The 15,163-nt window shown below is 39.7% G+C and overlaps 1 protein-coding gene across 2 annotated transcripts in view; it reads right to left on the reverse strand.

Moving 5' to 3' along the window:
* Nucleotides 1–919: 919 nt before the first annotated feature.
* The window catches only part of LOC101848939 (lys-63-specific deubiquitinase BRCC36), a 15,106-nt gene continuing 862 nt past the window's right edge, over nucleotides 920–15,163 (reverse strand). Inside the window, exons 1-7 of one of the 2 annotated variants that reach the window (XM_005091400.3) lie at nucleotides 13,306–13,584; nucleotides 10,974–11,093; nucleotides 9,344–9,431; nucleotides 7,756–7,844; nucleotides 7,188–7,237; nucleotides 4,471–4,646; nucleotides 920–2,252 (exon numbers count right to left, since the gene is read on the reverse strand). In XM_005091400.3, coding sequence (XP_005091457.1) covers nucleotides 2,056–2,252; nucleotides 4,471–4,646; nucleotides 7,188–7,237; nucleotides 7,756–7,844; nucleotides 9,344–9,431; nucleotides 10,974–11,093; nucleotides 13,306–13,410 — 825 coding nt within the window. In that variant the 5' untranslated portion in view covers nucleotides 13,411–13,584 and the 3' untranslated portion in view covers nucleotides 920–2,055. Of the gene's footprint in view, nucleotides 2,253–4,470; nucleotides 4,647–7,187; nucleotides 7,238–7,755; nucleotides 7,845–9,343; nucleotides 9,432–10,973; nucleotides 11,094–13,305; nucleotides 13,585–15,163 lie in introns of those variants that run through there. The other variant, XM_005091401.3, reaches the window with a different exon arrangement.

The following is a 15,163-nucleotide window of genomic DNA, read 5'->3' on the forward strand; positions in this document are numbered from 1 at the left end:
CGTCAACAGAGAAGTCCTTACAGGGAGTCAGACTTACTCTGCTCACCTCTCTAGCTTCAACAGCACAAAGTCTGCTTAAACTATCAAGGCTTCACGAAAAACAGCGGGTCACAAGAGTGTGACAAACATACATAAGAAGTAGAGGGAAATGACGATAGCAAGGATTAGGAAAGAAAAAGCAGCATTTCCCTGATGCAGTTCAGTACAGTTATGAGCATGACATTGTTGGATCAGCCCATTTACAATTCTGCAGTGCATTAGAACGAGAAATGTCCCCCCTTTGGGAATGGCCTAACATAAGGAGGTTTGACGGTGCACACACAGCAGGACGCTGTTTTATCTATATATATACAATATTTAATTATAGTTATAGAGTGTAGAATAATTCCTTGCCTAGCGGGCAGCTTCGTGCAATTTTCGAAGGTACTCTTTAACTAGTTTAATATTTATACTGACTAGAGTCGCTCGAGTTATAGGTGGGAACTAATTCTGAAACTTCACGGACGGCAGCGCAAGGGGATTACTCTTTTCATCTTTTCAACTTTAGAACCACCAAGGGATCTAAAACATGCAGAACTTCGACATGAGGCCTCCGAAATCTTGTCTTTATTAAACAAGACAAGGTGCTCAATCCTACCTACACAAAGATCAGAGTACGCAGAAAACATGAATAAAAAAATTAAAAAACGACATTGGAAGGAATCAAACACAGAGCTTCTGGGTTGACAGTGAACCACATCATACCTGTTGAGCTATTGAAAGTCCCCCCCCCCCCCCACCACTCCTCTCCCAAATCCCTGTGAAGTGAGTCGCCTGCATCCTAATTCATTAGTAATAAAATATATTATCTAAGGATTGAAAGGAAAAACGCAAAGAACCTCACGATGTCTAAGAAATAGCAAAATAGCACTGCTGAAATGTACATACTTTGGATCAGTTTTTTTTATTAAAATAGGGGCAATAACAACCAAAAAAAGCCGTCATGTTTCCATGACATCAAACAGTAGTACAAAATAGAACCGAAAAAAAAAAAATCAAATAATACAAGCAAATTTCAGTTCATAAAGAATTGCACAAGTATAAATGTATGTACAAATGGCCACAGCCAGTGTTGCTCATAAGCTCCAAAAAGCTAGAATCAAAGGCAGATGGTACCAAACAGAGCAGTTATTTAAGGCATATAGAAAGGGTTAGGGGTAAAGTGAAAATGAACAGAGAATAGAAACAAACAAAACATATGTGCATGTGAATACACGAGCGTGCCCTCACACACACACTTGTGCACATACACACACGCATGCACACACACACGCACACACACACACACACACACACACACACACACACACACACAGCTTTTGCAGAAAACTAAGTGGGTCAGAGGCGAGAGAAAAGGGTAGGAGGAAAAGTTAAGTAGGTCAGGGAATAGAGAAAAGGGTTTGAGGAAAAGTGAAGTGAGAGATTTGGGGTTTGAGAGAGGCATGATTAAGAGAAAGACTCCCAAACAGTAATATTGACTTGAAACTCTTTCCAACAAAAGTCAACTGATTTCCCACTAGCTTCAGTCATCGCAAATTGCCTGTCTTAGCATGAGTACCTGAGCTATTTTTCACTGTGCTTTCTCTATAAAGTTATCAGGTTATCACACCTAAATTGAGAGTGCGTACTTGATCTTTCAGGAACAAAAACCTGCACCACAGAAAGTCATTAAAAATTTTCTTTTTTCATACTCACGACCCACGAAGCAAGACCCAGAAGGTGACTATAAAATCTACAAACTACAATATTATTATGTGATTTAAAAAACATATTTAACAAATGAAACATTGGTGAGCGTTGCGATCATGATGATTATCTCTTTATTCTCTTTGTTTAGAGTAAAGAAAAACGTTTCAACACAATAAAGATCATTCAGAACAGGAAAAGGCGAGACACACAAACTGACACAACATAGGGAAAGGAAAAGAAGCAGCACCTGCCAGTGATATATCCTCAAACCACCAACTACATTTTTTTTTCCTCTTTGAAATCATGGACTGTTCTATCGAAACTTCTTCAACTACAATCCATGAGAGACTTGGGTTGGTGTCTGTCAGACTTCTGCTCTAATGCCTTCAGTCTCGCCTCTAGTTGTGCCTTCTCCTCCTGGAGATGAGCCGTGCGCTGTTTGTTGGCCTGCAGTCGCTGCTCCAGGCTGTGTAGTAGTGGACCGCTGACCACCTCCATCACATGACACAAGGACTTGGTAAACACTGAGGGGGGACAAAACAAGAGAGATATTATATATAGATTCACAATTGAAATTATCAAAGGCGCAACAACTCATTGTCTAGCAGAAAAGTCGTTGTCTTGGACAGGAGGATGTCTTGGACAAGGTCATAATACTAATTTAATATTTTTTTAATGCAGTGTTGGATTGGAATCCACAGGGTAAAAGATCAAGGAGGAGACCGCTTGGAACCTGGAGAAGAATCACAGAAATTGATGTACAGTGGAGTCCACTTATAACGAGTCCGGAAAAAACGAGAAGTCTGTTATAAAGACACTATTCTAAAACCCCGTTTTTTTCTCCTCTTTACCTTTGTAAATAAAATACTGCTATAGCGCTATCAGACAAACATGCGAGTCGGTTATAGCGGAAATTGCTGTTGCTGTGCACAGTGCATAGGCCTATTATACATAATGCAAAACCTCGTCAGTTGAGAAACGTGTTGGTGATCTAGCGAAGCAAAGAATAGGAGAGCCCATGTGTGTCAACAATGAAGGCCGGAGCGACTGAGTAGGGAGGGTGTGGCGTGCGCAGACAAGCAGAACGCATCGCATGATAAGCCATTGTAAGCCTAGTATAGATTATCGAGGCCTACCATGCCTCTCACTTCTCTGATACGGGGATGGAGAGGTCACAGCAATGTGATGGATGGAGCAAATATGTGACGTGCGCGAGCAGACGGAATGCACCACAGGGTGGGATGGGGTGGGGGAAAACACAGCGAGCGAGTTTGTCCAGAGCCCTTTCTTTCTGATCGCCAAAGCCAAGCTGCCAGTTCACATCGCTAGATCTAGCGCTAGAGAAATAAATCTGATTCGAATTTTGATCAAGTAAGACCTAGAGGTTATGTTGAAACAAAATCATCATCAGGGGAGATAGCAAAAGGAAATAAACAGAATACCAAACTCATAGATTAGGCCTACTTTACAGTTTTCCTTGAATTTATTACTGGATCACTTATAGCGAGAATCCTGCTATAATGGACATTTTGCACCGGTCCCCACCCTCTCGTTTTAACAGGATTCCACTGTACAGAAAAGTGGGGAATAATATCAAGAGGCTAGCCCATGATCAATGATAGAGAAAGGTAGAAAGTGTTTGTCCATGGCCTATACCCTGGTGCAGAGTGAGAAAGGCAACGATGATTTTTTTAATGCACGTGGGGATTCAACTCGGATTCAACGAGGTCGCCGTGTCTGACCCAAAATCTCGTTTAATCCAAGTGTTCATTATTATAGCAAACATGAGGTTCTGTGTAGATCATTATAGGCACTGAGCAAGCAATGTATAAAGAGAAGTAACAAGTGGTGCTTGAAATGCCTGCACATTATGGAGCTGTGCAAAAAAGACTGATTCGTTCAAATGCACTCCTGTGTCATCTCGATGGTCTACCAAAAGTTGAGTGGCTGTGTAGAGCCTAGCATATGGCAACTTTTGATTCCACACATCAGCGTACAATTCATTACGCAGATCTACGTCAAGACTAGCTTATTATGTTAATAATGATCAGTTGCCAGAGGAAAAAAAAGACTGACGCGTTTGTATCAGCGCCGTTCCACGCCCGGTCCGCTGGTGCCCCACCCCGGACACGCACACATAGTCACACGTGTGCAGGCCGCCCATCCTACCCTGACACACGCTAGAATAGACACATGTGCGTGCCAACAAACCATGTGTTGGTATGAAAGGAGGCTGCTGATTGGTCGCATGCAATCGGTTAAGTGAATAATGGTTCACGATGCAGGTGCAAAGGATGGTTTCAGGGATTAAAGTTAGACGTGGGAGAAAAATGAGTGAAGCCACGTCTGTGGGGGGCTGTTCACCCTGGAAGCGACCTCGTTGAATCCGAGCTTGCTGATTTAAGTGTTCGTTGAATCCAGGTTTTTAAAATTGATTTTAAAGAAGGAAAAATACAGTGAATCCATCTCCTTTCGTTAAATATTAGCTCTCCATGAATCCGAGCTCGTTAAACCTGAGTTCCACTGTATCAAAATTTGATTCAGCTCAATACATGGAAGCCATGTTCATTTCGTTGTTATCTTAAACAAGCAAACATCCCCAAGCGAGAACTCAACTCATCTTACGCGCGTAACGCAAAAAATCCTTCCACTAAACAACTGATGATAACTCTTTATATCTGCATTCCTAGATTCTAAGCAAATTTGGCGAAGGAAAAAAAAAATGCAGGGAAAAAAAATTACCGGAAGCATTGTGTACTCGTGTCAGCAGATCCTGATCAGCAGGGTCGGAGACACGGGCGTAAGCTTCATCCTCCTCTTGCAACAATATTTTTGGCAGTTCCACCAGAGAGGACAGGCAGGCCGGTCCAATCTGACAGGTGGGGACCACGTTGAGGGGAACCTCCGCTCTGTGGAATCTGTGGACAAGGTAGGTTGTGGTAGTTGTTGGGTTGTACTGTACCCTCTGTAGGTAAAATAACCGCATGTCACTAAGAATGGGATAAACTTATGGAAAATCAGAAAAACAAAATAACAGTCTGCACACAAGCTCAAGGCTCTACACAAAGCATTGTTTAATCAGAGCCAACAGCATTTGTTTGTTTCTTTGAGTAAAGAGAAGCACATGGACACAATGATGGTCATTTAGTGCTGGGAAAAGTAAGACATACAGACAAAAACAATAGTGGGAAAGTAAAGAAGTAGGACTTACCAGGCCTGCACGCGTGTGACTATGTGTGCGTGTCGGGGGGGGGGCACCAGCGGACCGGGCATGGAACAGCACTGATACAACCCATTTCACACATATACTCAAGCATTATTAGTGATAGCTATCAGCAGATTAGGAAAAACAATACAACATTTTCCTAAGAAATAGATACAGTAGGGCATTGATAACACAAAGACAGAAAAATTAACATTTACTGTTGTCTCAAACGATATGCCATTCTCCGACTGAAAAGCTAGATTTTCTTTGTATTTATTGGCAACATAGTTTTCTAAAACACCTGTACAGATATCTCAAACAGTTCCACTCAAAAAACCTGATCAAACTATTCCTCACATTCACTCTGCCCACACAATGGAGAACAGCACAACCATCAATATCGAGAGTATCAGGTTACATGTGCCCACCAGGCTAACCCTCGTACAGCGTGATTCACACTGCTGTTATCGAGATACATCATCGTACGCAAATGGTAGACTAGCGTGTGTAAGGCACTAGAACTTCCTTGAATCTTGTCATGTGCGGGTGGTCTGAGCAGTGGGGTGTGATCAAAGACAGACAGACAGTTTGGTGCTGAATTGAGCCACATAGCGTGTGAATTGTGTTTAGTGTTTGTGTGCATGTGTGTGTATGTATGTGTCTTGTTGTTTAAAAATGAAGGTACTGAAAGGGAAGTGACTTACATAGATTACACAAGAAGGGTGTGTGGTGTATTCTCACAAGTATTGGTTATATCATCATGATCCTGATCTGACGTAAAAATAATTTTGTTTTTGAGGAAGGCTCTTCAGCAATACTCTCTTCTTTTACCTGGCTTTGACACTGAACAAAGCACATGCGCTGTCCATCCTTCTATCCTTTTATCGATACCAGGTACTTTTCATGATGGCAGACAAAACTTTAATTGGTAGATCATAGAAACCTAGCATTAAATTTTAGCAGAGGTTGACAAGCAAGAAATCCTGATCCCCAACTCAATGTTTCCCACTTTTTAAAAAATCATGGTAAAATCAAAAGGGCCATCATTGGATGTCAGCCACACAGAATGCGAGTGCACTTTGCTAAATTCAAGAATATCGAGCCCGCATTGTTTCAATTTTTTCAGCAAGAACATGCTATGTCTGTTCTTATTTCTGACCCCATCCTGAAGACAAAAACAAATGGAATCGCAAAAGAACTTGGCCTTGACTTCACATGCAACACAGAATGATTGGACATGTTCAAAAAGAGACACAGCATCACTCAAAAAGTTGCGTGCAGCGATTCTGCTACAGTAAATCTGCAGTGATCTATTTTCCTACTATTGTACCGTAATAGTTACTTCCCTTGATTTCCTTCAATATCTCTTTAATTGTTCGTTTTACCCAAACTATGGATATATGTCAAACACAATTGTCAGACTCACCATATGTTTGAGTTATCCGTGCCCAATTGTATATTGCAATGACAGCTAATGTTTCCAGACCCTTTTGAAACACTTGACACCATTTATTAGGAGGTGAGCTGCTTCGACCTTGTCTGTCAGGACCAATCCAGGCTGGGTGGGATGAATCATCCACGCAGATAGACGGAGATACTCAACAAAATGGCTTCCTCACTTAGAAATGAACTTATGTCTTTCGCATGAAACAGCAAAGAGATTAAAACTGTTACAACGCAGTCCCTAATGAAACAGTTAAAACAATAGTCATCATCATCCTGTGCCTAGCCGACTGGCGTGGGCGATTAAGGACCTCCACTTCACTCTGTCTTGCGTTACAGCAATGGTGTCTGTTGTTCTTGCTGCTCCTAGCCATGTTGTCATCTTGTCCAGTATCTTTTCCCTCTGTCTGCCTCTGCCTCTTTCCATCAAACTTGCCAGTTGTTACAATTTTCTCCAATGCTTCTTTCCGCATTGTGTGTCCGAAGAAATTTGCCTGTCGCTTTCTTATATTCGTCGTAAGCTGTCTTCTACAATTTACTTCAACCAAGACTTCTTCATTTGTTTTTCTAGCTCTCCATGGGATACGTAGCATGCGTCTTATGAACCACAACTTCGTCACCAAAATTGTCCTTCAGCTGTTTATTGATTGTCCATACAATAGTAGTGAAATCAAAAAGAAGCAGACCACATGAGAACTGCCAGAACCACCCAATAAACATGAAACAACATCAATGACAAATCAAAACATCTCCACTCCCCAGACACACAGTACAGCCAGTACCAAAGATTTCCTATGGAAAAGGCACTTACTCTGAGTTGATTTGTCTTGACTGGAAACAAGTCACTTGAATTTTATTGAACTGAAGAAAAAAAAAGAAGTTATTATTTTTGTTAGCAGAGGGGATAAAAGTTTAGTGAAGATGCCATATCAACTTCTGAATTTTTCTGCATACAAATATTACATATTGATAAAATATGACAAACTGGTCTTTTAAACAACACTATTCCCAGGTAATGTAAGCTTTAAGTTTCATTACAAAAGCATTATACTGTGTAGGGTATGACAATTTATAGAGAGAAATTTTAACATCAATCTCTAAATTTACACAGATTTAGTTTCAAAGCAGTAAAATGGTGAATTGTTGTCTAAGAAAATGCCTAAAACTGCAAATTATCAGCATTCAAACAGCACTGCATCATGTCTGCAAACACAAACCAACAGATAAAGTAGCCTTCCCAAAAAAGCAATTCTTGATATGTCCATGTCCAAATGTTCCCTGTTTACACAATGCAATAAATAAGAATTAATTTCTCTCCAAACAAGGAGATCAGACAGTCACCATCAGCTCTCGTCTGATATTGCACATGATGATATTACCTTTGAGACTTTGTCCTCATTGAACACTGAGAAAATCAGACCAACAAAACCATCATCCATCTGCTGATAGCTGGCTTGAGTTCGCAAATCTGAAGGCAACAATAAAAAGAACGGCAGTTTAATACATATAATTTCAAGAGAAGTGGTTGCATAAGGGATAAATGCACTTTCAACTCAAATAAAACAAAAGGCGTCTCGGATTTTCAAATTTATTTCTCACCAATTTGAAAAAATATACTTCAGGCTTTGAAAGAAATCATAAAACACTGTTATTATTAGCTGCAGCACAGGAATTGTTTTTCATTTTGATTTTTGCGTGTTAAATCCGGCTGCAGAAAGCCTGTAAAAAATGCAATACAGTGTTGGATCAAACCAAAACAAGGTAAGGGAGCCACTCGTTTCTCTCTCAGGATTTCCTCAATGCTAGGCTTTGCTATGACAAAGTTTCACAATGACATTAAGCTGTTGCCTTTTTTTTTTTCCATTTATAACACTGGTCTACAATGAAATTGCTTCTGGCTTAAAATCAGAAATATTGACTAATTTGGGGGAGCTGAAACTGAATGCAAAAATGAGTCGCTTTTTCATGTTTACATCTAGTTTTTTTAAGATATAGCTTGAGGTTGTTTTTTAAATTTTATTTAGCTTTAAATAAATACAAAGGGCACTTGGTATCTGTAATTTTAAGCTGCAAATAAGTTTTAGTTGTTGCTTCATTGTGACCATTTAGTTTCCGCTCAGCAAACAGTGTTTCAGAACCTGAAATAGCTTATTCCACTCTACTTCAATAATCATTATGCCTCATCATTGTTTTAAAAAATCTTGACAGATTCTATTATACTTGTGGAAAAATTATCTATACTGCACAAAGGAGAACGACATCAAACAATAAAGGCTTTTTACCTTGTTTTAGACGCAAAGTTAGTGACAAAAAGAAAAGTTGGACTCATCACATAAGCTGCAATACCTGTGTACCCCCATTTTTAGTCCTTTTATATTATCTGTAAAATATAAAAACCTGAAGATCTAAAAAACTAGACCTAAACAACAAATTCCACTATCATTTTCGGGTTGAGCGCCCCAGCATCCATGTAAAAAGTGATGTTTGATCTCGGAAGCAGAACCTTTTTTAAATTTTGTAGGCCAGTGTAATGAGGAAAGTGTACTAAAGTCAGTGGAAAATTTGTCAGAGCCAGGGCCAGCACTCACAAGCTACCAGTACTTTTACTGCCACTGAGCGCAAAAGATTGTGAACACCAACAAGCTGCTCACTGCTCTGGGAGTTGCAACGAGTTGTGCATTTTATTTCTTCCTCTGTTTTTAACCATCACCTTTACGCCTACTGTTTAAGATTGACCTACAGTGAATACTTACTAGGGGTACTATCATTATATCTTTAATGTATTTAAAGATAACAGGTATAGGCCTAATTGAGGTCTCATTTCTTCAAATAATAAGTCAAAATTGTCTTTTGAGCAGAACATCATGACAACCCCACAGAGTGCACAGATCACAGACAACCATTGTTGGTCAAGTATGCTCCAAATAGAGACCTCAAAAAGACCTTTACCAGATAATACTTGCTCACCAACATGAGACGGCCATACTGTGATGTGTGGGTGAGAGTGATACCAACCAACTACCCTCAAGGGCCTGTTCAATTCTTTGGCAAGTTGCTGAAAAGAGAGAAAATATAGTGTATCATTAATGCAGTCGACACCACTTGTGTTGAACGTGAACTCATTTGAGTTGATCTTCAGTAAAGTCGATCTTTTTCTTGGGTCCCATCACTTCTTCTTTACAGGTCCCAACGGATAAGCTGAACTTTATAGATGAGTTGATCTTATTTTCACTCCCACGATGACATCAACTCATCCGAAGTCAACAGTGCAAAGACACGTGTATGAACTCTGTACCCATAAAACTGAGTTTAAAAAAGGGAGATATTATTGTACCTTTCCTCACTAGCTCTTTGACTTAAAGAGATTATAATAGAAGTATAAAACATCATCATCATCCAGTGCCAGATCTGTGACAGATATCGGCGATCATGGTTTTTCCATTCATTCCTTTGCTCGGATGCTCTCAAAAAAAAAGCTACATTCCCCTGATCTTTCCCTGTTACCCATTCTGCTCTCTTTTGCTGCAGCAAGAGTGTCCATTATTCTGTGGACGAAGTTGGGCATGCTGTCAATGATGTATCTGAAACACACAGCACATAATCAATAAAAACCAATATTGATGTTGCAATACTTTTCTCTGCCAAAACACTGTATGTATGATAAAGAAGATTGAGGATGGGAAATACAGAAGATTTTCACTTTTACAGTTTGGTGAAAATAACACATCTCTGTATCTGCTCGAATGAACTACAGTCTCTATGTCATTAACATACTCACTGCCAAGCACTTTATTATAATTTATAACTAAATAACCAACGAATGCCGAGCGTATAGGAGGAACCTATTTTAAAAAATTATTGTGTGACATTATTCACCATCGAACAAAGAACTTAACATGCAAAATGGTAATAAAACACACTGCACAATGAAATGCAAAAGAGATTTCCAAAATATCCTGACAGACTATTTTTTTTCCAACGATCTTTGGCAAATGTGTCAAGATTTTGATTTAAAAAATTGTTTTTTAATGAAGCTGCTACGTCTAAAATAGATCATTAAGTTCATTGTCAGTAATCCCTACAGCCTTCCAATTGCCTTTAATACCAAACTCTGAGTCTTCTACATAACTTTTTAGGCCAGCATCATTTTTATCTTCTTCAGCACTAAATTAAAGTCTAAATCTGACTCAGCCCATGGGTATGGATCCATTAGTTTGAAGATGTTCCGAAGTTCGTTCGCCATCGGGTTAAAATGTGTTCTTTATCAACTGACAAAAAAAAAAATCCAAATCTAATCAGTAGTTATCAAGGGATGTGCTAACTCAAAGAACGCTCAATCAACTAAAAAAGGACAGCATTTAGCCTTACATACATCCGAAGTCTAACCCTGAAACACATAAGGGGTAACAGTAGAAAAAAAATGGAAACTCTAACCTGAAGAGTTTAGAAGGTAATGGCAGTACCCAGCACATCTAAATGATTTTACCCGAAACTCCCCCACACAGGCAACAGATGAGTTAAAGGAGACTGGCAACAAATGACCTAAAGGAAACTGGCAACAAATGAGTTAAAGGCCAGTGTCAGATAGCATACATACCTCTGCTTTGATGGAAGCATCTGACTGCTGTTCAGGTGAGATTTCAACACGATCTGGCTGCTTGTCTGACCTTCGTAGAATGACCACAGAAGAAATGTGTAGTGCCCTTTCCTCATCCACCTGCAAGATTTTTAAAAAGAACGATTCTTGTTATGAAAAAGACTAGAAATATATTTATACCTAAATTTACATTTTAAAAGAGAAATTTAGTTACTTCATCATCGGTTAACATGGAATAACATCAAGAGGCTAGCCCAGGATACAGAGAGGTGGAAGGTGTTTGTCCGTGGCCTATACCCTGGAGCAGGGTGAGAAAGGCAATGATGATGATGATCATCATCATCGGTTAAGATCCCATTCAAAGCAGGGGGATCATAAAATTGGACTTCATCTTCTCTCATCAATCGAAACACCCTGAAGTGTTTCCCTTTGACTAAAAGCAATGAGAACAAGAATCAGAATAAAAAATTAAAATAATCAATAACAAGGCAGTAAAAGCCAGTAAAGAACAAAGCTAAAAAATTTTAATTTTAATTTCGGAGAGTCTACGAGCAAGGTAACCGGGCTCCTAGCTTCAGTGTCTACGTACACGGTAACCGGCAACCGGGCACTTGTCTCAGTGTCACGTACACGGTAACCGGGCATGTAGCCTCAATCTACGTACAGTAACAGGCAACCAGGCATGTAGTCTCAATGTCACGTACACGGTAACTGGGCAGCTCAGAACTCCAAGTTCAGTTTTTGTCATCCGGTGTTGCCTTCAACCACACCCCTCCTCCGAATGTACCTTTTAAAAAAATCAATAATCCCCCCATTCCGGAGCCCATACTTCGCAGCGCACAGACTTTGAATGAACTTTGGTGATCCCAACCGGTACTCATTATGTGATACGAACGGACAGGTTCACTGAACGGTCATGATGGCGAACCCGACAAGATTTTCTTTTTTTTTTCATCAAGTGACAGCACAGGACAAATATTGATTTGTATTCATTCCGGTTAACGTGTACGTAGACTGTCGTAGATACTGAGACTAGGTGCCCGGTTACCGTGTACGTATACTAGGTGCTCGGTTACTTTGTACGTAGACACTCCGTTTAATATTTTCGAGACTAAAACCAATATATAGGCCTACATATCTTTAGTGAATTATAATTTTATATATATATATTATGGCTGCAAATATGGGAATACAGTGGTGAGGAGGGGAAGGGGGCTAATTCTTCCGGCTCTATATATATCCAAGAATTCATTCATTTATAATTTGCGAACAATGGAGTGTCTACTACTTAATCAAGGGAGTGTGTACATACAGACCCGGTTATGGGAAACAAAGTCACAAAGTATACACAGACCCGGTAGGGGAACTCTTTTGTGATTTCGGAAAGTTTCAGCGCCCTCTTGGCTCAGGGTAGACCTAGGTTCTTCTATATCTGTGGCCTAGGCTAGATCTAGATCTAGATCTAGACAGACAGACATATAAATCATTGATCTAGTTTCGAGGCTAGCCTAGATCTAGATCTAAATGAAGATTGCGGATGGATCATGTCTTTTCGATGAACGATCGTTTTTCCTCCGTTTTGAAGTTGGAGGAATCACAATTTGGAGAAAAGAACAATGTCATAATTTCTCTCGAGCAGTCATCCTCTCTGTTTCTCTCTCTCTCTCTCTCTCTCTCTTTCTCTCTCTCTCTCTCTGTCGCTCGCATTCTCTTTTTCTTTGACTTTGTCTCAGTCTTTCTTTCTCCCCACCTATTTCCCACTATATATCTTTCATTCGTTCCCTCCTGCCAACTGGGGCATGTCATACATTTTCTAGCACTTCCCCTTCTGTTCTTCTCTTCTCTCTCTCTCTCTCTCTCTCTCTCTCTCTCTCTCTCTCTCTCTCTCTCTCTCTCTCTCTCTCTCTCTCTCTCTCTCTCTCAACCGGGTCTGGGCGCTGAAACTTTCCGAAATCACAAAAGAGTTCCCTCAGGGTCTGTATACTTCTTCGTGACTTTGTTCCTGGTTAACGGGTCTGTGTATACACTTCGTAAATCAAATCTGTTACTCTATTTCACTAAGATTTTTTTTTTAAACAGACAGATTTGATTTTTTTTTTAAACAGACAGATTTGCAGCTCTTCATGGGAACCAGCAGGCCTAATACTTAGCCTTAGATTTCTGAACTATGAGAAATAGAAGAATGATTAGGCTCGGCCATGCATGATGAGATGAGTCAGTCGCGAGTCACAAGCCACCCACTGGCGGCACTGGTCACACTCACTTATAATAGAACTAAGCTTCATAGTTAAACAAAACATAGGTTGGTATTTCTTACGGATAATTTCCTCACCTCACCAATCAGTAAGCCCATAATCTCCTCCCGCTCTGTGGACAGTGCGTGAGTAAGACAGACAAGATAAACATCTGATTCGAGGTTGACACATTTCAAGCTCATTTCCGTAGTCGTAGGCTAAATAAAACAATTAGATTCTAGAATGTGTTAATAGTCTCGTGTATTGTTGTTTTTTTAAAACCTGATAGTCTCTGGTGTTTTGCTGAACTTTTGTTTTCACTCTCACAGTATTCAAGCTCTAGTTTCTAGCAGCAGAATAAACAACAATAAACACGAAACACATAGCACAGGTAAAGTTCAAGGGGTCTGTGCGGTGTTATGGTTAAAAAGTCTCCAAAAACGATATGCCAGTTTGGTCTTTTGGTAGATGACAAAGTTTTCGCATTTTGTATCTTTTTAATAAATTAATAATTATAAAAACGTGTATTATACAAAGATAATAATAGGATCTTGTATGAGTTGAGAACTGCATTGTGGAAAACGTGTTTTTAAAAAACGGGAGGGGGGGGGGGATAAACTGCCGCCAGTGAGGATTAAAGAAGAAAAGGGAAACATTATCGAAATCTCTAAATGCAGTTTGAAAAGGAGATTAACGATTTAGAAGGACTAGCAAACTTTCATCCCATTGTCAACCAGACAGAAGACAGATGAGAATCCATAATATTATTAGATAGTTTCAGGTTTTTGTTTTGTTTTTAATGTTTTTCCTTTAATTATCCTCATGAACTCGATTACGTAAAAATCAACTGTGTTACATTATAGTATCAACCACGCACGTGTAATTTTTTAACATCAGCTGCTCTCTCTCTCTCTCTCTCTCTCTCTCTCTCTCTTTCTCTCTCTCTCTCTCTCTCTCTCTCTCTCTCTCTCTCTCTCTCTCTCTCTCTCTCTCTCTCGCTCTCTCTCTCACTCTATCTATCTATCTATCTATCTATCTATCTATCTATCTATCTATCTATCTATCTATCTATCTATCTATCTATCTATCTATTATGCTCATCTATCTATACATCTCGCTTACTCTATCTGTGTGTGCATGCGTGATTGTTGGGTGCTCTGGTGTGGTCTGCTTCTTCTTTCCTATCTAATGTCCTACGGTCTCATTTTTATGTGTTTGTGCTTCTCTTGTAATACCTCCAATCTTCGATAGGCCTACTTAATATTATATGACCTAAGTGTGTTGCAAGTGACGTTTAAACACGTACTAAAAACATGTCTGAGTGTACAAAGGACGTGGTAAAAGCGATGCAATGTGATTTTAGTTCAAAGTTATATAACTGCAATCATTTACAAAATCAATTTATTAAACCAATCCCGCAATATCCCTGTCGAGCCTTTATAGCATTCAAGCTTTATTCCAAAATTAAAACCCAAAACAATAAAGTTTCCCACGAACTGTTTAAAAAAAATATGTGAATGAAAAAGTTGGGGGGGGGGGTTGGTTTGTTTTTTAAAGTGTTCAATCGTTTTTGTGAGTTGCTAATCACAATAGATTCTACTACAAATTTTGGTTATCTCTTTGCCTTTTTGTGATTTTGGATGTTTCGATTAGCTTAATTTATTTTTTGTGTTTTTGAGTGCATGCGCGCTCGCGTTTGTGTGTGTGTGTGTGTGTGTGTGTGTGTGTGTGTGTGTGTGTGTGTGTGTGTGAGTGTGTGTGAGTGTGTGTGTGTTTGTGTGTGTTTGTCTGTGTGTGTGTTTGTGTGTTTGTGTGTATGTGCGCGCGTGAGCGCCCCCAATGTGTGTGGTGTGTATGGAGGGGAGGGGTGAGGGGCCTCCACGGTCGAAAAAAATTATTTTCACCCTTCTGTGGGGGAACACTTATAAAATACAGAGGGGCCCCCGTGTTTTTTTA

This window comes from Aplysia californica, unplaced genomic scaffold, assembly GCF_000002075.1.
Source record: "Aplysia californica isolate F4 #8 unplaced genomic scaffold, AplCal3.0 scaffold00029, whole genome shotgun sequence".
Lineage (NCBI taxonomy): Eukaryota > Metazoa > Mollusca > Gastropoda > Aplysiida > Aplysiidae > Aplysia > Aplysia californica.